Raw genomic sequence first — 23,990 nt, 5'->3', positions numbered from 1 at the left:
TTTGTTGGTAGGTACTGCAATTAGTATCTTAGGGTAAGAATTTTGCAAGTCAGTTTGGCAAATTGAGTTTTCCACATTGAGCCAAAGCAATCATAACACACTGTAATGCATTCGTAATGTGTGACTGCAGATATTAGAACTGCATCTGAAAAAATGAGAAAAATTGCAGGGTCTCAGGAACATCTCAGAGACTGGATGTTATGCAAACCACACTTCTGCCCTGATTTTGGCTTAGTGGTCTAATCCATTCAACTGATGTGCAGCAGATCCAGGTTCAAACCTATAGGAAAACCATTTATTTGAGAGGTAACATAAATATACCAGCTCAATAGACAATCAGTGACTTTTCAAAATGCATTGAGTTGTGGTTACACTACAGTAACAGAAGCAAGCATTCATCAGACACTACACAACTTTTCTTATAATGGATTTTATTTCCACAACTGTAGATGGATGTCATTGCTTCAACTGCAGATTTTAGCCCCATGCTGATCTACTCATATTGAGCCCAAACATAATCCCATACAGAGTGAAACAAATACTACTGTGTCACAGGAGTTCAATACATCATACAATAATAAATAACAACAGCAAAACATTTGATATTTTTATAATTCAGGTTTAATCATTGCATATTATTGTCAGAAAATACATAAAATTAAAGCAACAGGTAAAAAAAAAAAAAAAAAAAAAACTATCCTAACAGAATTAATAAGGAAACTCAAACCATCATTGTTTACAGTAATGCAATGCAATAAGTACACTGCAGTGATCATTCTGCATTCTCCCTATCAGCTGCATTTGCCCACAGAAATTTGCACATTGGAACACTTGAAAGCAACTGTAGAAACTAGTAAAATGTACATTTAAGTGGAGGAGTTTGCCACTGGCTTCTTTTAAAAAAAGATGCAGATACAGGAGACAGAATTATTACTTCAAAAACATTTTACTTTGCCATCTTTTGCCATTATTACTCTCAATGTTATATTAATGTTTTAATAATCAAAAGTACATAAACACATCATGAACATTTGCAATATTAATGTATTAAAATGTAAAAAAAAAAAATCACATTTAGACAGCAAGTGCTTAACCTGAACCTGCTAAAAGATCATACTCTTATGTACAGAGTTTAAGCTGTTCTGTGTTAATATTGGGCACAGCTGCAGTGCACAAATTGCAGTGGTAAGGCATTGGTCAAGGAAGGTTGCAAGTGTGTCGACGTGTGTGTGTGTGTGTGTGTGTGATTGTGTGGGCATGCATGCATACGATTGTGGGAGTGACTGTGGATGTGAGCATGTGTGTGCGTATGTGTGTGAGTGCATGAGTATGTGTGTGTGCACACGGATGCGTGTGTGTATGGGTAAGAGAATGTGTGTGCATGTGCGTGTGCACGCATGTATGTGTGTGTGCATGTGTGAGAGTATTATTGAGTGCATGAGTATCTGTGTGTGCACACGGGTGCGTGTGTGTATGGGTAATTGAAAGTGTGTGTGCGTGCGTTTGTGTGAATGTGTGTGTGACTGTGTATTTGAGTGTGTGTGCGTGCAAGAGAATGAGTGTATGTATGTGTATGTGTGTGTGCGTGAGAGTGCCTTTGTGAATGTGTGTGTGTTTATACATGTGTGTGTGTATGTATGGGTATGAGAATGTTTGTGTATACATGCATATATGGTGTGTGCACGCATGTATGTGTATGCATGTATGAGTGCATGAGTATGTGTGTGTGTGCGTATGGGTAAGAGAATGTGTGTGTTTATACATGTGTGTGCATGCATATGGGAATGAGAATGTGTGTGCGTTGACACGTGTTTGTGCATGAGTGCGTGTGTGCGCGTGCGTTTGCGAATGTGTGTGTCTGTATACTGCATGTGCGTGTGTGAGTGAGAGAAAGAGTGTGTGTGTGTGTGCATACGGGTATGAGCGTGTGTATGTTTGCATGCGTGTGTGTGTGTGTGCGTGAGATTGTGTGTGTCCGTGTGTAGGTGTGTGTGAGTGACTGGATGTGAGAGAGTGTGCGTGCGTAGGTGTGTGAGTGTGTGTGCATGAGTGAACATGAGTGTGTGTATTTGTGAGTATGTGTGCATGACTGAGAGAGAAAGGGTGTGTGTGAGAGTATGTGTCTGTGTGTGTGTGTGTGATGGAGTGTATGTGAGAGAGAGAGAGGGTGTCTGTGTGTGACTGGGTGTGCGAGAGTGTGTGTAGGTGTGAGTGCGTGTGTGTGGGTCTAGGTGCATATGAGTGTGTATATATATATGTGAGTGTGTGATTGAGTGTGTGTGTATGTGTATATGAGTGTGTGTATATATATATATATATATATATATATATATATATGTGTGAGTGTGTGATTGAGTGTGTGTGTGTGTGATGGAGTGTATGTGAGAGAGAGTGTGTGTGTGTGTGTCTACTTTAGTGAGCAAAGGGATACTGAGGAGTTACACACTCTAAATCCAGCACAGAGTGGTGTGTGTTGAATGAAGTGTGTGTGGAATCTGTGCAGGAGGGTCAGTGTGTCAGAGTCAGAGACGCTATAGAAGGACAGAGTGCCGGCCGGACGGTCCACACACACTCCTACCCTGTACACATAAACTCCTCTACCATCATCATCATCATCATCATCACACACTCCTGCTCTGCGGTAGGGGGAGGGGGGGGCAGGTATGTCTGTTCGGTTTAAATTGTGCCAGACAGAGTATCTGAGTTTATCAGAGTCACTGTGTTTACAGCAGCTCAGACTCCAGGATTTTTCATTGAATCCAAACCTACAATTAGAACCCCATCCTTTCTTGCCGATTCCTTTATATGTCACTGCTATATAAACCCCTCCCTCCCCCTCAGACACACTGAACTCAGCCTCCCAGTAACAGCGCTCACACACACTCTCTCTGCACACAACCTGGGGGACACACTCAAATCTCTCTGGATGATCAGGATATGGCTGCTCCTCTCTCTCCGGTGTGTGTGTCACCCTCCTGTTCCCCTCAGACAGAGACAGGAATCTGTTTGCTGTGATTGGATCCAGTGTGAGCTGACAGCCGTCTGCACACCAGAGACATTAATGAGATTAATTATCATTATTAATATTCACCTCATTATGTGTGTGAGAGAGAAAGAGCTGTGATAGTACCTGTGTGTGTGTGTCTGTGTTTGTCTACATGTGTAGAGAAGTCTCTCTCTCACACACACACACACAGAGCAGAGTGTGTATCTATGGAAAGTGTTCTGTGTCGTACACACTCACATTTCCTGGGTCCTAGTTTGGTCCTGTTCTCTCCTCCATGGTCCACACTGTAAGAACAGCAGAACACAATTTTGAATTTTAACCATCCTTTATTTCCACTCTGAAATGACATCACATAAATAAAAACAAAGACACAATAAAATACAAAACCAAGATCATATGAAAAAAAAACAAATCTCACAAAGGAAACTTATTCCATTCACTCACCCTATTCCACGTGCAAAAATAGCTCCCCTTCTACTGAACATAGAACACCCTTATAACACACACACTCTGAAACACACTCAGGTTCTCCATTGCTTTGTAATACTGACACTCCACCATCACTGTGTCCCTGATCAAACCCCTAACTATAACAACCACACCTTTCCTGTCCCCACCACCAATCACATTTTTCCCACTTGTAGAAACTGCCATTTTCGTCCTGAAATGAAATAAATGAGCTGGCACTTATCTGTCTTTGTTTGTATGGGAAACCAAGGACAAAAGTCTTACTTATTAATGTTCCCCAGTAACCAAAATAAACTTTCCGAAAAAAGAAAAGAGAGGCTGAAGTCTGGCACACCCCAAAAAACAATGATAAACAGTTTCTCTCTCCATACAGAATGGACAATGGTGGGATCCTGCCAGGTTCATCACAGAAATAAAATTAAATACTGCAGTGATCCCGTGCAGCACCCTCCACTGCAGATCCCCAACCCTCTTGGGTAACACTGGTTTGTACAGTGCCCTCCATGCCCCCCCAAACCCTTCTGTGTGTGTATGTGTGTGTGTGCGTGTGAGACACAGGGTGGAAACTCTCTGTACGTACAGCAGTGTGAGTGTGTCCAGTTTAGCAGCAGACAACACTCTCACTCCTGAGTCTCCTGGGTGATTGTATCTCAGGTCCAGCTCTCTCAGGTATGAGGGGTTTGAACACAGAACTGAAGCCAGAGAATCACAGCCTCTCTGTGTGACTCTACAGCCTGACAGCCTGCAGAGAGAAGGAAAAACACACCTTAGGCTGGCTTTACACGGTGAAACTTTTATGCAACTAGTTGCAGGTTGCAAATTGCATGAAACATAATTTCCATGCAACTTGACAGTTACACGAAGCAATTCAAAAATAATCAAAGTATAATGCAACACACTTGATTTAATAGTTTATTTCACTAAGATTAGCTAGCTAGATTGGTCATTTTTCATCTGCTGTATTGTTTTCTCGCTAGATTATATCAAGCGGGAAGTTCATCCAGGACCGCATCTCTGTCTCCCCTTCTGTAATAGGTTTCATCCTTTGGGTCCCAAAGGAATCTCCGCTCTGTGTAAAATTAAGCAGGTGTCAAGAGAGGAGAAATTTAATAACCTCACGTTATATAGATCGCGATAACTGCAGCAGATTTCAGAAGATTAGCTAACAAACTAATGCAGAGGACTAAGCTACAGTAGGGGCTACAGTCTATGGTCACTGGGGTGGGAGGTGGCGCCTCTTGGCCTTGACATTGCGGCTCCGACCACGGTCCACCTGTGCGAAGTCAGAAAATGCAGGCATCCCATTTTGTAGTGATTTCATTATGGCGTGTGCTATTTTCAGCTGCAGTAGACGACCATAAAATAATCATCCTCTGAAGTTTATCTGTAGGCGAGTCATTTTTACTATTTCCCGTAGCCTATTTAACAAAATAATTAGTTGGCAGAAAGCGTAATCAGCTTGCTATATTTGGTAGTCCAGTAGCCTATGCTAAAACTTCGCAACTTCGGCTACCAAGCTATTTGACTAGCAAGCTAACCCTAACTGGCAAATATTCAATCTGTCAAACGTGTCAGTCGTGTACATTCCGTAAATGTCTACCTGGGCCATGCTTCACGCATGTGACAAAGCTACTATAATCCCAATTTTGGGATAAACACTGCAAAAATTTCAGTTTCACAAAGCGAATTAAGAGTCTTAAGGTTTATTTGCTAAATAACATACAACACACGATGAAATCACATACACAAAATTTAATGAAATTAACCATCTTTGTAAGACTGGCATTTAGAAAGGAACATGTTTTTAGCATTTAAGAGACCGACAAGAGCATTTAAGACAGTGGTTCTCAGAATCGGTCCTGGGGGCTCCTTGCGTATATTGGCTTTTCTCCATTGGTTTTGATGATTTACAAGAAAAAAATAATAATAGCCTAATAATAATTAGAAATTCAATGTACATTATTTTTGTCTTCATGCACCAGGTGGAAAACTGGCTGTACAAAGTGCGTTGTCATATTTACACGCCTGCAGATCAGTTATTAAAATACTTGGTAGATTTGTTAATCACCGCTGACAGTGTTAATTTTTATTTGGTAGAAAGTGACTTGCGAACGATCGGTCAGCTAGCGTCACCCAGCAAGTGAACACCACAAACGGCGATGGAGTAGCTAGTAGCAGTTACTGGCTCATTAACTGACTGTGACAAAAACCTACGATGATAACTTGCTCGGTTAACAGCAGGTCTACCAGACAGTGAAAATTAGCCTAGTCAAATCACCAGTAGCCTACACATCTCTGATTGATTGACCATCAGTGTAGTCAATGTTCTTCCCCTGTGGTTCATATTGCTAATGCGTGAGCTAACCACGGATAGCCTACCTAGCTCACTGGTAAGCTGATATGCTAGCTAAGCATATTCATTTTGCTGAGAAACATAAATTGAAGATAACTGAACATAATTGTATTATTAATGTCATACATATAACGTGATTACATGACACAGTACAGTCACGGATGGAAATTAAACATTTGATAATATATTTTAAAACATAACGGCAGACAGTCAGCTAGCCTCAAGTTCGTTCTGCAATCGTTCGTTCAGGTTGATGGGCTTTTCCGCACCGGACTGTCAATCACATTGTAAAAATCACAAGACCGCTTAACTCTATGGTTTTGGCTCCAAATCGACAACATGGCCGTGCCCGCCATTGAGCTTCAAAACGTGTTTTAGAGACCCACGGAGAGTCAATGGGTGACGTCACAGTAGCTTTGTCCATATTTTTTACAGTCTCTGGTTTGTACTCACCCCAGTCTCTGCAGTTTACAGTGTGGGTCCTCCAGTCCAGCAGAGAGCGCTCTCACTCCTGAATCCTCCAGCTCGTTGTCTCTGAGCTCCAGATCTCTCAGCTCTGAGTGAGGAGAATGCAGGACTAAGGCCAGAACATCACAGCAACCCTCTGTGAGATTACACCAACCCAGCCTGTGGAGAGACCATGCACACACACACACACACACAAATTCACAGCTGTGATACTGTGCACCTTGGCAGTTGATATATGTGTACCTACACATTCCTGAGATGTACACACAAAAACAGGGAGGGGGGTGTGTAAATTAAGTTCATTAATTCTTATTTAACTTGACGGTAACCTTGAGGACACTGTTTAAAATGTGGCCGTTAAGAGGGTCGGTTGGTTACCATGGCGATGACAGCTTGCTCTGAGCCGTTTATTGTCACCTCAGCTCAGCTAGTTATCCTATCTAGAACTACACAGTTACATAAAAACATTTATCTGATAATAACTATTAACACTTTGCAAATATCATTTGTTTATCATTTTCTTCAAAGAACACAACCCTCTAGTAGACAACTGTTGCCGTTGTTGTAAGTTTAGTTTTGACTAAGTTTAGCTTTTGACTCACAGGCACGAGTTAGCTAGCTAGCCAGCCCAACATACCTTACCATTACTTCATGAACCAACCTAGCTAGTAGAGCCAGTGAAGAACTAAGAAGCTTAATGTTACAGACAACTACACCAGTATATAAACGTGTTGCATTTAATTATTATTGTAAGAATGATATTAATAAATATAGCTGCAAGCAGCGATGAGGGGGCCAAGCAGTCCAGCAGGGCAACTTGATCGATCATGTTAAAAGCGTGGCTATAAGCACTGATAGCAAGTTTTATGTCAATTGACCAAAGATTGGGTGTAACCAGGGGCGTCATGAAAGCCAAAATTCTGGGGGGGCACAATTAGAGCGGGGGGCACAGGGGTCCTTCCCCAGAAAAAAAAGAAAATAATAATGCAATTTGACATATATATTCAAAGACTTTGGGGGGATTACTCTAAAACTTCACCAAATCAGTTTTTGTAGCTCAGTAATCTCCCACTTTATATTAGGGTAAATACTGTATATTTATTTAGAAGTTTTCATGTCAATTATTTGTGCGGTTATGGTTATTGAAAATGACACTCACTTATTCACTCAGTTCTACACTAGCTTCTACACTGCTGCCACTTTTCTTGAAAAAGAGCTAAATCATGATTGTTTGTTTATTTAGATCCCCATTAGCTACTGTATTGTAACAGTAGCTACTCTTCCTGGGGTCCCCATAAATTTTTTAACAATACTTCAATACAGAAATATACATCAATACACATCCGTAACATTCATACTCACAATAAGACTCACAATACATAAAAATACAATACAATACATAACACACAATACATAACACAACCACTAAGACACACAACAACCAACAGCAACTCACAGCCTGTCAATACATACGATAGCTCTATATAATAATTATATTTCTTAAATAATTGAGAAAAGAAATCATTTAGCAACTCATCCATTAAATCTCAAATAAAAGTAGGATTGATGTTGGTGCTGTATTGTTGGGTTCAAATCATTTTTAAATAAATAATTTTGGATTTGCTCATATACTATTACATTACAGGCATTTAGCAGATGCTCTTATCCAGAGCGACTTACACAACTTTTTTTACATAGCACTTTACATTATATCCATTTATACAGCAGGATATATACTGAAACAATGCAGGTTAAGTACCTTGCTCAAGGGTACAACGGCAGTGTCCTTACCCGGGAATCGAACCTGCGACCTTTCGGTTACAAGCGCAGTTCCTTACCCAATGTGCCACACTCTATTCTCTCCATAATTTTACTCAAAGCAGGTAGTAGGCTTATTAGTTGATTATATTTACCTGAGAGTGGTTCTTTAGCATTCTTGGAACAATCTTGGCTATTTTCCATTCTGAAGGACAAATACATTTTCCTAAACTTAAATTAATGATGTAAGAAATAGGCAGAGCAATCAATTCTGCTACAGATTTCAGTAGCTTCACATTAAGGTTATCAACACCTGAAGGTTTTACCTTACTTGCTCATAATACTTTCTCTATTGTACCAATACTAACATTTTCAAATTTAAACTTACATGATTTATTACTTTTTTTTTGTTTTGTTCACTTTTGTTACATAATTCCTTAATTTACAATATTAACCCCACTGTAATGCATCACCCGATTTTGTAGCTTCCTCTCGGTTTCTTTGCACCATGTATTCTTTGAGTTCTTGGTCCAGCCATGGAGCCATAACATTTCGCACAGTTTGCTTTTTACAGAGGCATGTTTGTCAATAATTGGCATTAACAAGATAGTAAAAACATTTAAAGCCAAATCAGGATCTTGCTCCCGTAGAACTGTTGACCAGTCAATATTTCTTACTCCATCATAGTAATTATTTTTGTTAAAATAATTAAACATCCTCTTTAATATTATTTTTTGACCAGATTTTGGAACTTCAGTCCTCCTTCCAGTTGCAATTAGATTATGATCACTGCAGCCAACTGGAATTGATATTGCTTTTGAGCATAACTCAGCGACATTTGTAAAAATTAAATCAATGCAAGTCGATGATTTTGAACCATCAGCTCTGCAACATATTCTTGTTGGCTTTGTGATAACTTGCAACAAATTACATGTATCTGCAAGAGAAAGCAACTTATTTCTGAGTACACAACACCTTGAATTCCAATCAATATTTAAGTCGCCCAGGAAGTAAATCTCATTATTTATATCACATACCCTATCTAACATTTCACATATTTGATCCAGATACATTATTGTTGCATTTGGTGGTCTACAACAGCAGCTAATATATACTGGCTTTAGATACCTGGCTTTAGATACCAGTTGAACCTTGTAGCCAGATTACTTCAACTCCTATACTTCTTAGATTCTCCCCAATTCTTACTGTTATTTGGCTCTGAACATAAATTGCTACTCCACCTCCATTTGCATTCCTGTCTTGTCTGTAAATATTATCTCATAAAAAACACATTTTCAACGTACAAAAATGCCAAGTTACTCGCACATACAAGACACACACTGTCTATAGCTTAACTCATTCATTCAGACTGCCAAAATCCAGGCCTGCCATTAAAACTATTGATATCAACGTACAAAAATGCCAAGTTACTCACACGTACAAGACATACACCATCTATAACTCATTCATTCAGACTATCAAAATCCAGGCCTGCCATTAAAAGTATTGATATCAAAATGACACCAAGTTACGGTACTACAAACAATCTTGCCTCACCGAAATTACATAAGATGTATTCCAAAGCAATGCTACCCAATATTTCTTCAATTCTTTCAAGTCACTTGGCCCCGTGTGTATAAGCATGCAGTACATGGACAGGCCAAACATATGTGTGGATGGCTTTCTCACAGTCAAGATTGATTGAATAGGCGTCTATATGTCCAATTTGTATTGGTATGTATGTATTTCGCTGCCCAGCCTTTCTGTTGCGTGAATGATTGTAGCCTATGTTTCTTGGTATAAATGTCTGTTCGTAAATGTGAATGTAACATGCTGCGAGGGAAATGTCCCCATGGGGATAAAGAAGTTCTCTATGTATGTATGTACAATATATATTTGACATGCAGCATTTATTGTACATAGCAAATATACAATAACTTGTACATTTACTCAAATTCAGTTCAGAAGCAAGTACAAACATACGTTTCCTGGAGAAATATGCTTCCTGTAGTTACTCACCAGCAGTTTTCTACATGAATTTCAATGTGTTCCATGAGGCAATTCAAAATATTTCACACTTTGATCTGACACAAAGTTTGCATGACATTGTAAAATGCTAAGATTACAAAACACAGGGCCAAGTGACTTGAAAGAACTGAGGAAATATTGGGTAGCATTGCTTTGGAATACATTTTATTTAATTTTGGTGAGGCAAGATAGCCTTATTGTTTGTAGTACCGTAACTTGGCGTCATTTTGATATCAATACTTTTAATGGCAGGCCTGGATTTTGACAGTCTGAATGAATGAGTTATAGATGGTGTATGTCTTGTACGTGAGAGTAACTTGGTGTTTTTGTACATAGTAAAACGTGTTTTTGATGAGATATAATTTCTTTTTGCAAAGCGTTTTATTATGAGAGTGAGAAATGCGAAGTGACCCTGTAAGAAACGGTTGTGGATTATGGCTATCCTTGTCTGAATTTGTACAGTCTGATGAGCGCGTACCATGTAGCAGTTTCGATTTGCTATAGGCCTATATGTAACACAGTGGCTGTGACAAAGGGTGCGGTGGTGTAAGTGTAAACGCAACAGAAACGCAGGTGAAATATGGCCAGTGTATGTACTTATGGATTTGACGGCCATCCAAGGAGCCTTGATTGACAAAAGAATCAGCAAGTCCGTAGAATTAGAGCTCCCTAGGTCGCAACCTGTGTACCCTGCTGTCCTGCTCCGTTGTCTGTTATTTAGTGGAGATGCACTTTTAGTGTTTGTAAGGTTTATAAGGCATTTTGATAGGCTTATCTACAGGTGGGAATCCTCTTCGATGTTTTGCTAAGCTAGAACCGGAAAACTTGATAGTGGAGAATAGGAGCAGACGCATATGTCCCTGCAGGCTTTGCATATGAGAAACTAACAACGGTGTGAGAGAAATTAGGATGAAATGATGAAATTGCGTAGTTGAAACAATATGTTGTTAGCAGAAAGGGTCATGTAGGTGAAGGTTGACATGATCACAGAGTATAGTGCGAAGTAAATGGAGTGACCATGAGCGAACTTAATTTCTTTATCGAATGGTATAGGCTATATAACAGTCACTATTAAGCACTAGCCATTGAAGTGGAGGGTTGAGTAATGTGTGAGATCTATTGCACTGATGTGTTTTTCTCATGTTCAGTACTAGTAGTTATAATTATGAGCGAATCATGATTTTAAATTCTCTGCCTGTTGCTAAAAAGCTCATTTCCCCGTGGGATTTATCACTGGAGCTGGAGGCTCTGTCTCTAAGGCCGTTTGAGTCTATACATTAGATTAAAATTGTTGTCTCTCCAGACAGCGTTGCTGCTCGCACTAGTCTCAGCTAAGTGAGTCAGTGACCTCCATGCACTCTCAGTGCATCTCTCATGCACAATATTCTACCCTAATATGGAAAGGCTTTTTCTTAAGCCCGATCCAGCCTTTATGCCTAAAAGCTTCCCTGTTTTCACATGTGAGGTGTTGGAGCTTTCCGCTTTTCACCCACCACTATTCTCCACTGAAGAGGAGCATAGGCTACCTATGCTGTGTCCTGTGTGTTCTCCACACGTATATGGAAAAGATAAAGGCTTTTAGAAAGAGAGACTAACTCTTAGTCACCTGGGCCCCTGCCTGCAAAGGGAAAGCATCTGTAAGCAGTGGCTGTTTCATTGGCTTGTGAAAGCTCTTGTTATGGCATATAATTCAAAGTGGATAACACCCCCCTTGGGCCTGAGGGCTCATTCTATTATGAGGAGCATGGCTGCATTGTGGGTTCTACCCACAACGCAGCCATGCTAGGTTCTACCACCTGAACGTCACCAGGAAGCCGGTAGCCCACTCAGTTCTGGGGGTGAGCTGTGTGTGAGGTGAACACATCTCCTCTCATCTGCTATGGGTTTTAGTACTTCACATTGTTCCCGGGCCCTGGCTATAGCATTGGGCAGTGGAATGTGTTTAGTACTTCCCTACACGGGATGTGCCAGACCCCACCCTCCCCTCAGGGGAGGAGGCACCCCTTGCTGGCCTGACAGCGTCTCAGCTAACATAACATAATAATGAAAACAGGCCATTCAGCTCAACAATGCTTGCCATTTTCCGAACTAAATTCTACCTAGTGCTACGTGGCTATTCCACACAGTGACTACTCTGTGTGAAAAAATGCTTCTCAATGTCTGTGCGGAATTTACCTTTTAGTAATTTCCATTTATGGCCCCTTGTTCTACTAACAGAACTCAAGGAGTTTGTCCGCATGCTGCAGGAGATCTCCTACCTGGGCACCAGGCAGGAAACACATCGTCCAGGATTTCTTTTTTTAGACTATGCTGTCTAATGATTGAGTCCCCCTCTATCACCAACTCCCTTTTCTGGGAGGATGTGGCCACCTGGGTGCCCAGTGGCTCATCAGTCCTTCACTCTCAGGGTCAAGAGCCAGATCCAGTTCCTGGAAGGGCTAGAATCGGTTGGACACCACAACCTCTGGAGATGCTGCCCCTGTGTGGTGTGCACGCCCATTTCTACGCCTGTGCCCCTCTGTCACTTCCTGCCTGCTCTGGCTTCTCCCCTCTTCCCAGCTGTGGTGTGCACACTAAATCCTTAAAGAACAAGCTACTCAGTTCCTGGAACTCTGCCAACTGCAAACCGTGGAGTCCAGCAAGCTGGCCCTCAAGATCAAGAATCTTGCTCTCAAGGTGCTCAACCAGTTGGCAACGGTGGCAGGCAAACTCACCCTGGAAATCGCTTTCCAGAAGCGCGATCATCCTGCAGCCCTCACACAGCTTTGGCCACATTTTTAGCCCCTAAATATCACCTTATCTCTCCCTAAGCCTATAGTACGTTACTGCCGAGATGGAGATACCAAGACCACAACTTAAAAACGCTCAAGGTGGCTCCGGACAACTAGCAGCAGAAACTGGACAGGACTGAAAATAATCACATTTTAACTCCGTGTTTACTTAAGAATGACCAGGTGTGGAATCAATCGGGGTTATAATGAACTAACTTAACTTTTACTATATAGCAATTACTAAATAACAATAACAGAAGGAACCTGTGTACTAGGTCAAATTTAATATCTCAGGACAAATTACAACCTAAAGTTGACCGGAATCACATTATAATTAACTACAACTAACGTTAGCACGTAACAATAAAGGCAAACTATCTCACGACAGTTATATTTTGCACCTGGGAAAGCGAACAACCAAAAAAAAAACCTCCTGTCGGCAAGAAGGTGGCCAAATAAGCGAATCAACTAGTTTAACTTTAGGTTCCTGTTGTAACCCCGGTTCTCTGAAACATTAAATGGGATCAGCTGAGCCCCTGTGCTGAGGCCGTCTCAGGACCCCCTGGTGCTGCACACTGCTAAGGGATCAGCTGAGCCCCTGTGCTGAGGCCGTCTCAGGACCCTCTGGTGCTGCACACTGCTAAGGGATCAGTGGGCAGGGAGTGGGGGAGCCCTGATACTCCCAGGGAGATCAGGGCAGCAGTGCAGTACTATATGACAGGGGAACATCTGCACACTGTGTTTATACATTAAAATACAGGAATAAGCAGTGAGCAGGCTGTACGGACCCAGCAGCGGTCTATATTGTGATTAAAACTCAGACAGCAGTGTATTTACATGCACAGGTAACATGTTGCAGACAAAGATCACTCCATTTCAATATTGGATGTAAAACTCCAGGAAGCACTGTCGGACAACCGACATCCATCGATTATCTATACCCGCTTATCCGGGACAGGGTCGCGAGGGGTGCTGGAGCCTATTCCAGTGTGCATTGGGCCGGACAGTCTGCCAATCAATGGCAGGACACACACACCATGCACTCACACATTCATACCTATAGACACTTTACTGTCTTCAATTAGCCTACCTGCATGTCTTTGGACTGTAGGAGGAAACCGGAGTACCCGGAGGAAACCCACGTGGACACGGGGAGGACATGCAAAATAAAGGCCATTCTCCACACAGAAAGGCCCAGGTCGGATGTGGCAGGGCTCGGTTTGCGGGAGGAATTCAGGGCAATTAGAGGACCACACCTACTGGTTAAGCAGGCACACACCTGAATGATATTACGAATCAATCCAGGATTTAGAAGTGCGCTTCTTTCCACAGTAGGTGTCTGAGACCGGGATCCCCCACGACGGTGAGAGAGAGCACGTACAGACCAGAGAAAAGGCTGAAAAGCACTCGTATAATTTCATTTATTTTGTCTTTGTTATTTTAGTTTATTATTTTTGTCCAGATCACGTGAGGGTGATGAGCGAAGGTTTTTCGTTTGTGTTTGTTTGTGATTACGCTCTCTTTCGCTACCCCAATAAAACGCCAGAGATATCCGGAATTTCCGCATCTCCCTGTGTCCAGCTCTTCTGTCCCTATCAGGGTAGTCACGGTGTGTGACACCAGAGTTGAACCCAGAACCTTCTTGCTCTGAGGTGACAGTGCTACCAACTGCACCACCGTGCCACCCTCACACAAGTATTTTCAGTCAATGTTGTTAAAATGTTCAGCACTCTCAATACTGAACACAAGTGGTATTGCGTGCAAGAACCTCTCCCTTAACCTACATATAAAATGTATTTTACATGACTTAATTTAACAATTATTATTGAAAATGACATTTGTAAATTAAATAGACAAATTCTTTGATAGGTCTGTCAACAGTAACCTGGTGGAATCAAGTGACAAGCCAAAACAAATTATGTATCAGGTCAGAAGACTAAATCATTTTATTAAATAAGGAGTCAATTAAAATAGTGAATTGAAATGATACACTCTTGAAATAATGCACTTATTGAATGCAGGCTCACTACATCTAAGGTACAAAACAAAGCATAAGAAATGAAACAATATGCTAATTTGGGATTACCAGAAAAGAGAGAGAGACTGATAAGCTAGACCATACCAAAGTATTACCCTCTTCCTGTTTCAGTGCCATAGGAACAAAGGAAATGAGCTAAAATGCACAACCAAGAAACCACCACGAAAATAAAGACCAAACACAAGACAACTTTTTTCCTGAGGTCATCATAAACACTTAACGCAGCATGGCTTGAGCATGTTTGCTCTGATTGAGAGATGCTGAGTTGAGGTGTGGAAAGTTGGCGGGGGGGGGGGCAGGCTCGTTTATGACAAGGACTGGTCCATCTAAAAACTGACAGTGTACTTATTACATTAAAGTGACCTTATGTTGTTGAAAACAGCATATAACTTACTTCTATAGGTTCCGTGTATGTCCTGTTTTAGCACATTGAAATGAATTATCCAGCAGATGGCAGCATACTGAAGACACGTCAAAGAACGTAGGCTACATAACAGTGAGGGATCATGGGTAGACGTATAGCCTATGTGTGTAGCTTTGCATTTGCGAATGGTTTGGCAAGTTTAGCACGAAAGCCTAAATTTGATATTCCATAATGCCGTTTGATATAAGGTTATATCAAATATTGTCTCGGCCTCTGCCCACTCAAACTGGACAGATTGATGACTAGAAAAAAGCAGAACGAAAAAAGTGATTCTTCATTAGCTGACGGTGACGGAGTTAGAAACAGGCCTGAGGAGAAAGAGCAACGTGAAGAACGGGGGAAAATGCAGATCAGTTTGGCCGAGAAGCCCAAGACACCGATGCTGCACCAGCAAAGAAAAAGGTGCGGTCAATTCAGGACGAACACCGAAAATTTCAGGATACATGGACTGATGAGTTTTTCTTTGTGCAATACGAATCCACTCCATTCTGCCTAATTTGCCAGAAGACTAGTGCCAATTGTAAACGGTCTAACCTTGAACGCCACTTTAGTGCTTTTCACGCCAAGTACAACATGTTGTACCCGCCAGGTAGCAACCTGAGGACTAATAAAATTAAACAGTTGACACAGACTCTGACTGAGCAGCAAAAAATGATGGCGAGATCAGTCTCTGTTGCCGAGAAATCGACCGAGGCCACTTAGGAGATCGCATGGATTTTAGCTAGGCATAAAAAGGCTTTCACGGATGCTGAAATTGTTAAACAATGCTTTTTGACCTCAGCTGAGATAATGTACCATGACTTCACCAATAAGGACACAATAATAAAGCAAATACATGCACTGCAGCTTTCAGATTCAACATTAATGAGGAGGATCGAGTTTATTGGGAAAGATATCCAGGAACAGCGAATTGCAGATCTTGCAGCGACACCATGTTACAGCATTGCACTTGATGAGAGCATGGATATAAGCGACATGGTGCAATTGTGTGTGTGGGTTCGCTTTATTCAAAAGAACAAATTTCGGGAGGAGCTGTTATATCTGTTACCACTTCATGGACAGACCAGAGTGGAGGATGATTTTCAAGCACTGATGAACTTTTTTGCAGAGAAACAAATCGACTGGTCAAAACTTTTGTCGGTGTGCACCGACGGAGCTCCAAGCATGAGAGGGAAGAAGAGAAGGGACTTATCGGACTGATGGAAGACAGCATTCCCAAGTTTGTCTCCTTTCATTGTATAATTCATCAGGAGGCACTGGCGTCAAAACTTAAAAACCAAGAGCTAAAGAATGTGATGCAGCTCGTTGTGCTAGTCCTCAACTTCATTGAGGCCAGGGCATTTAATCACCAGGAATTCCGTGCACTTCTGGAGGAATACGAGGCAGAGTACGGGGATCTGGTGATGCACAACTAAGTGAGATGGCTATCGCGTGGCCGGGTGCTTGAACGATTCTGTACTCAACTTCCTCACATCCCTGATTTTCTTGCAAGCAAGGGGAGGGCTGAGCCAAAGCTTGAGGACCCACACTGGATATTACAGCTGACACTCCTCACTGACATCACATCCCAGCTGAATTCCCTTAACCTCCAACTCCAAGGAAAAGGGAAGCACCCAGGTAACATGCTAAGAGCAGTCACTGCTTTCCAGCACAAGATCACCACTCTCTTCATACCTGACAGAGAATTTCTTCACTTTCCCAATGTAAGAGTCTGCACAACTGCTAACCCTGATCTACTGCAACATTTTGACTATGATGCATTTGTAGGCATATGGGAGGAAATAAGAAATGAATTTGAAAGGAGATTTCAAGATGTTGTGGGGTATAGGGAGCTTTTCAATTTCATTGAGAACCCTTTTAATGTGCCATTGTCAAGCCTTACACCTGCTCTGAAAAACCTTTGTCCAGACCTTGCTGTAATACAGAGTGAGATTCTTGAGCTGCAGGTCAACGATGTCCTGAAAACTGAGCTCAGATCAGGCGTTGCTCATTTCTGGAGCATGGTCCCAGCCTCAGATTATCCACATTTAAAGCTCTGTGTGCAGAAGGTAATGAGCTTTTTTGTGAGCACTTGTGAGGCAACATTTTCTATAATGAGCATTGTCAAAAGAAAAGAAGTAGACTTACAGATGTGCATCTTGATTGTTTGACTAGGATTGCAACCACTAACTACAAGTTTTGCATGGAGAAAGTCAAGGGACAGCTAAAACACATGACAGCCTCCACATATTGATACAAATATAACCGAGAAAAAGACGTTTTTCATCTCTATTAGTAGGCCAATATACTTTTTATTTCATGTTGATAATGCTTATGTATAATTGCATATGTACACACATACATAAGATGGTTCCACTCCCAGCCTTACACACTCACACACAAGTATTATATCTTTTAATAATGCAATGCAATTATGAATTGAGAATAAAAAGAGATGTAAGGATGTAAAGCATGGTACTGTATTTTTTTAAAACATACACAAAGATGGTAAATATCTTGAGTGATGATTAAAAAAAACATCTGAGTTATATCTGCAATCTCTGTGGCTCTTTGAGTAATGGTCTTACTCATAAGTGGCTCTCCTAAGAAAATTAGTGAGTACCACTGAACCACGGCATCAACTGGAATTACACTGCATCGCCATCTAGTGGCTGTATGAGAACACCACAACTGATTATTGCCACTAACTTTTACTGCTGGTAGACACTAGATTTTTAAAAACGTGGTGTCTTTTGAAACTTCCACACATTGCACCTATGTTCTGTGTGTCCTTGCCCTATAATCCATCCATTCATTTTATTCTCGCAGGCTAATTATCTAACAGGCTAATTATTGCCTTGCATTTAATTATTATTGTAACAATGATGATAATAATGATAATAAAAGCCTGCTATATTAAGTCATTTTTTTCTTTTAAAACCCCTTATCAACATGTTTGGTAGACCTTGTGGAGTAATATAAACTGCACTAAAAATTTAATAAGTCGAGGCATTTGAAAGAATTAGAATACTTATCTAAGAAATACTCCTGTAAATGATGTTATCCTTCAGATGATAGGAGCTAGAGCCAGAACATTGATCTCTGAATCAGGCTATTCCACACAACATGCCTGCTTACAGTGGTATAATATCCAGACTATTCAAACAACATTTGTTCTTATAATTAAAACTTACAATTAAAAGCAAGGAATGTTTCTTTTTCACAAACAGTTTGGCAATTACAGCAATAACTTGAATTAATTCACCAAACTGAGTTTGTGAAGAAAAGGTATGAAGTGCATTTACTAGTCCAAGTCCAAGTTAAGGACAAATGTTGATTGAATACAGGCTATGAAGTGCTGGCTTGTTAAGCAGACAGGAGCCTTTGGTCTTGTGTCTTAGCTTTGTCTTTCTTCTCAGCTGTGCGTCTTTGGCTTTGATCAGTTTTAATGTGGGAGAGACAACCTGTGTTTTGGTTTTGTCTTTCATTTCTTTCATGATTATCTTTTACTTCCTTTCCAGGACTGTCTAATATTGTTTTTGTTCATGTAGTTGAGCTTGTGTTATTAAATTAGATGTTTAATTGGACCCTATTTTCTCAGTCAAGGCACAACTGTCAAACACCAGCAGCAATGCAAGGCGCTGGTGAATTTGGGTATTTCAGTAATTTCTTGACTCCAGGCACTAGTGCAACTGCGGCACAGTTATAAAAGAGGCTGGTTCAATAAGAATAAATGGTTCTGTGGGTGTAGTCGGGTTTGGTTTCATTATTGCCTATCAGATCACCCCATTTATTTCCCTTTAGGAAACACAGCCAAATGCTAATGTCACCATGGCTGAAGAGCAAGCGTGTTGTGATCATCTCTACTGAAGGGAGGAGAGTTTTCTCTAGCATAACTAGAAGTCTGTACAACACTAAACTCCTAGGCCTTGCAGCAGGGCCCCTCCGTCTCCAGGCACCAGACCTCCCAAGGACAACAAGCAGTTAGAAATATTGTCTGTATGTGTGTGTGTGTGTGTGTGTCTATGTGTGTGTCTGGTTTTCTTTAACTCTGTCTCTATGTAAGCTCTGGAGAGCTTGGCTTTCCTACTTATCCTCCCCCTGCCATCCTGCCAGGGAGGAACCAGCTATGACACCATGCTGCCCAGGACTCTGAAAGCAACCGATCGATAAAGACCAAACTATTATATCTGATATAAAGCTTGTTTATGTAACTCTGAAGACTTAAGAGGTTACTGTGTGCTTATTCAGTATTCATGCTATATGACTAGACACAACCAAACATTTACTTTGTTAAATATTACAATATGCATATGTATTAACCATGTACCAATCAGAATTATGTATGTTATTGTTAACCACTTTTTGCTAATAAAAGCAGGGACTGGACTTATCCATCTTGTTGTCTGTGCCAATCAGATGTAGAATTATGTATGTTATTGTTAAAACACGTTTTGCTTATGAAAGCAGGGACTGTTCCTGCTTTCTCCAGTTCAGGCTTATCCATCTTGTTGTGTGTAGGTTCCGGACTCTTTCTGCAGAAATAAATCCTATTTCTTACATGGATATACCTCGCCGTGCTGGTTATTCTAAGGGTAGAATTTTCTCTGCCCACCACTATGAACTATTACAACCGTTATGAGGACCTCTACAAACCAATGAAGATGAAACTGAATAGTTTAGATTCATTATTTTGTTAATATTTAAACAAAAACAGTGTATTTTCTGTTCATATGCCAGTGCTAAGAGGTATAATAAACGGTTCTGTTCCCATGAACAGTTCTGCAGGGAGAATATTCCCAGACTGGCCAAGAGCAGGAGGCAGCTGGCAGAGACAGCCTCCAGTTGGCCTCTCCATCCTGCTGCCGCCGCTACTGTTTCAGCTAGGCAGGCATCGCGCTTGTGCACCAGAGGACAGGAATGAAGCATTTTGTCTGGATTTACTATAGCTTTTTTGTTTCTTTGCTGTCAATTTTTGTTTCATACCACTATTTAAAATAAACAAAAAAAGTATTTACTTCAACTAAGTGTCATTCATTTCAGACATGCACTTGATAAGATGAATGTACACTCACTAGTGAAACGGCTCCAGAGGCAACCAGTCCCTGCTCTCTCGTGCACTCTGTGCTCTGTAATCTCTGTAGCGATCGTCACATGCGACTCTGCTTCTCTCTGTATGAAAGACCTGTAATGTGTCCTCTGTGAGGTCTATGTCACATCCATGGCATATGGCTATGTAGTGTAGAACACAGCACACCACAAACAATGCACTGACTTTCTGAGGGCTGTACAGTAATGTACCACCCAATCCATCCAAAATTCTAAAATGCATTTTCAACATTCCAAAGGTCCACTCAATCATTGACCTAGCCCAGCCAAACACATGATTAAAAGCAAGTTTCCAGTGCGTTCTGGGCTCATTGTAAACACTATCTGAGGGGTGTAAAGCCGGTCTCCCACCTGTCTCATTCAAGTAGCTTACACAATTAACTCCACTGCCCAAATAGCCAGCATTGGACTGCATAACGGAATACAGCTTTCCTTTAAAATAGTTAAACTGAATTAAACAAAATATTTATTTTATCTGTGTTATGTGTGTATGGATTCACATGTGTGGCACAGTTATAATGTGAAGAGTGGAGGCAGTTACAGAAGCAAACGGGAGTCCAACTCCATATTAATGTCCATGGTTTTGGAATGAGATGTTCAACAAGGGTGTGATGTTCAGGTGTCCACACACTTTTGGAAATGTAGTGTATGAGCATACCCCAGTCATTATGCTGATCTGCAAACTCGTAATCACACAATCATTGAGGTTACAGGCTTTGAAAATGCAATCAGTAAATTTGTTTTCTTCCTTGTGACAAAATTCAGACATACACAACCATACTCAGGAATTATTTTTTGTTAAGGTCACACAGTACACAGCACTACTCACCCCAGTCTCTGCAGTTTACAGTTTGGACTCTTCAGTACAGCACAGAGCAGCTTCACTCCTGAATCTCGCAGGTTATTGTAGCTGAGGTCCAGATCTCTCAGGGGTGAGTCTGATGACTGGAGAGCTGAGGCCACAATATTACAGCACTTCTGTGTGAGTTCACAGTTGTTCAGTCTGCAAAGAAGAGTTCATATATTATATTATAATTATATTAGCTATACATAAAACAAATGGTAAATGATACAAATGATAATGTTCAGTGATGAAGAGTGAAATTGAAGATTTTAAGGTTGATGATGCACTGAGGAAGATGTCTGTGCTACACTCTCCAGCTGCAGCACTTTGGACCTGAGAATCAGACGTCCTGCTGGACTGAACTCTGACAGTTCTACAGATGAAATTCTGACCCAAATGGCCCCTTTTCTTATTCTGAAAATTCTTAGAATTGGGGCTAAGGGCTTCAGAGTGGTCAGTCAGTTAGTTTGCAATGCTGTGGGATGTTTGACACAGCTACCACCACAAGTAAAGATGTGAAAGAGAACACACATCTTTCAGAGTGGACAGTGTGTTTGCTTCTTACCTTTTGGTTTTCTGTGACAAACTTCCCACAGCACTGCAACCTAACACACAGCTAAAGGCCGAGTCACTTTAAATAAGATTATCCATACATCTATCCATCCATCTAGGCATTGAGCAGACACTCATCCAGATGCATTTTTTATACACATAGCATCTACATTGCATCCATTTATACAGTTGGATATATACTGAAGCAATGCAGGTTAAGTACCTTGTTCAAGGGTACAATGGCAGTTTCCCACCCAGGAATAGAGCCTGTGACCTTCAGGTTACAAGACCTGTTCCATAGCTATTATACTACACTGCCACCCTATCACAGTAGACACTTACAGGAGAACATGCAACATATACAGAACTGATAGACTTAGTCATAAGGGCACACCAGTCATACAAAGTCCCTTATTTACTGCCAGCTGGGCTCATAGTTCTCCTGTGCCTGTAGGGGCGGTATAACTACCATGCAGCACCCCTGTCATTGTATGAGGGGGGTCTGTTGGTGATGGTGTTAGGTACTAGAGTTCTGGTCAGGTCAGACTTTATTTTGTCAAATGTATAATAGTGTGGATTGTGGGAAATGTTCTCTGGATAGCATTTAAGGGAAGCTCAAGCAATTTAGGTGCAAAGTACATGGCATACTTATACACTGACTAGGGTGTGCATCTCTGCAAGAACCAAACACTGTATTGGTGCCATAAATAAACTTCTCTTTCATCATCTTGTGTTGAAAATCCAACTATGGGGAATGACAGCCGGTCATGACCTCTGCAGAGTGTCTCATCATTGCACCAAGTCTGGCTCTGACAGACAGGCGCGTGTCCAATGCTAAAGGAGGCTACCGCCCTCCTGGAAGAGCACATAGGACACAGCAGCACTACTACAGACAAGGGCTACAGACAATAGCCAAGTGCTACAGACTCCAGTTCAAAGTGAAACCCCCCATTTCAACAGAGTCATTTACTCTCAAACCCAAGAGAGCACTGCCCATGTTTAAGAGGAAGAAATTTCTTGTCTCTTACAAAAAGGGGCGATACGTTTGATTCCCAAAGAACGAACCCAACAAAACTATTATTATCCTTAATTCCAGGTCCCAAAGAAGGACGGTTCTCTACTTCCTATCTTTAATCTCAGTGTTAAACATTTGAGGAAATATAATTAACAACAAAATATTAATAATAATAATGTTCAATGTCAGAACGACTGGTTTTAATTAGGGATGCAAATTTTGTGCAATTTATTGTATTGATTGTCGGCACCCATTAATTTATTAATAATGATAAACTGATTAGCTTATAATCTTCTACATGGCCTATAAAAAGGATGACTCAAAACAGACTTACCAATTAATGAGCTGTATCTATCAGAGAGGTTTTATTAAGACATGCTCAAACAATCATTTAAACAGGATTGCGTATTAAGGCCAAAACAAGAACAACAAGAAGCAAAATCATAAAAACACAGATTCACGGACTGAGAAATCTGTTCAGGAGAGGAGGGACTGCTAGAGGCTGGCTGAACTGCCACTGTGATAGTGACAAAAGATATTTCTTATTAATTCTGCTTATTAATGCTGCTTATTCATACTGCTTATTAATGCTGCTTATTAATTCTGCTTATTAATGCAAATGATTTACACTGCTTATTCATACTGCTTATTAATGCTGCTTATTTATGCTACTTGTTAAAGCTGCTTATTTATGGTTCTTATTAATGCTTAACTTTGTAATAAAATAATAGGCTTAACTTAATACTTAAGCATTTTTGTTAAGGAATATGAGCATGTCTACGTGCTTTGGGGTCAGTCTGGTGTGCAGTCTGCTGAAGTTGAGACCAGCAGCTGAGAAGACGCGCTCAGATGGCACTGATGTTCCAGGAATGGACCAATAACATTTCACTAATGCTGCCAGTCGAGGGAACCATGAATTTATCATTTAAAATTTTTAAAATGTCTCTTTAATTTAAAACCTAATCACCAACATTAGATTATTCATTGAAATGGTTTAATGAAATTCAACAGTTTAATCTATAGAAATGACTCAATCAACATTCTTCTTAATGATTAACAGTTAATCGATTAACTTAACATCCCTAGATCACATCAATGAACCTGAAAGATGCCTTCTTCCACGTAAGCATTTATCCCCTCAGATGAAATTTCTCCGCTTTGCCCATCATGGTGTTT

At 40.8% G+C, this 23,990-nt stretch overlaps 1 protein-coding gene across 1 annotated transcript; it reads right to left on the bottom strand.

Annotated features, from left to right (window-relative positions):
- Positions 1-414: 414 nt before the first annotated feature.
- Positions 415-22,271, bottom strand: LOC135247165 (uncharacterized). Its single transcript, XM_064320448.1, has 6 exons — positions 22,219-22,271; positions 21,233-21,403; positions 6,282-6,455; positions 4,056-4,217; positions 3,245-3,291; positions 415-3,042 (listed from the first exon to the last, which is right to left on the bottom strand). The coding sequence occupies exons 1-6, from the start codon at positions 22,269-22,271 to the stop codon at positions 2,408-2,410; spliced, it is 1,242 nt and encodes a 413-aa protein (XP_064176518.1). The 3' UTR covers positions 415-2,407.
- Positions 22,272-23,990: the final 1,719 nt, after the last annotated feature.

The sequence above is a fragment of the Anguilla rostrata genome, unplaced genomic scaffold (genome assembly GCF_018555375.3).
Source record: "Anguilla rostrata isolate EN2019 unplaced genomic scaffold, ASM1855537v3 scaf1104, whole genome shotgun sequence".
Lineage (NCBI taxonomy): Eukaryota > Metazoa > Chordata > Actinopteri > Anguilliformes > Anguillidae > Anguilla > Anguilla rostrata.
The sequence above is the reverse complement of the archived record's forward strand: the minus strand, read 5'-3'. Positions and strand labels throughout refer to the sequence as shown.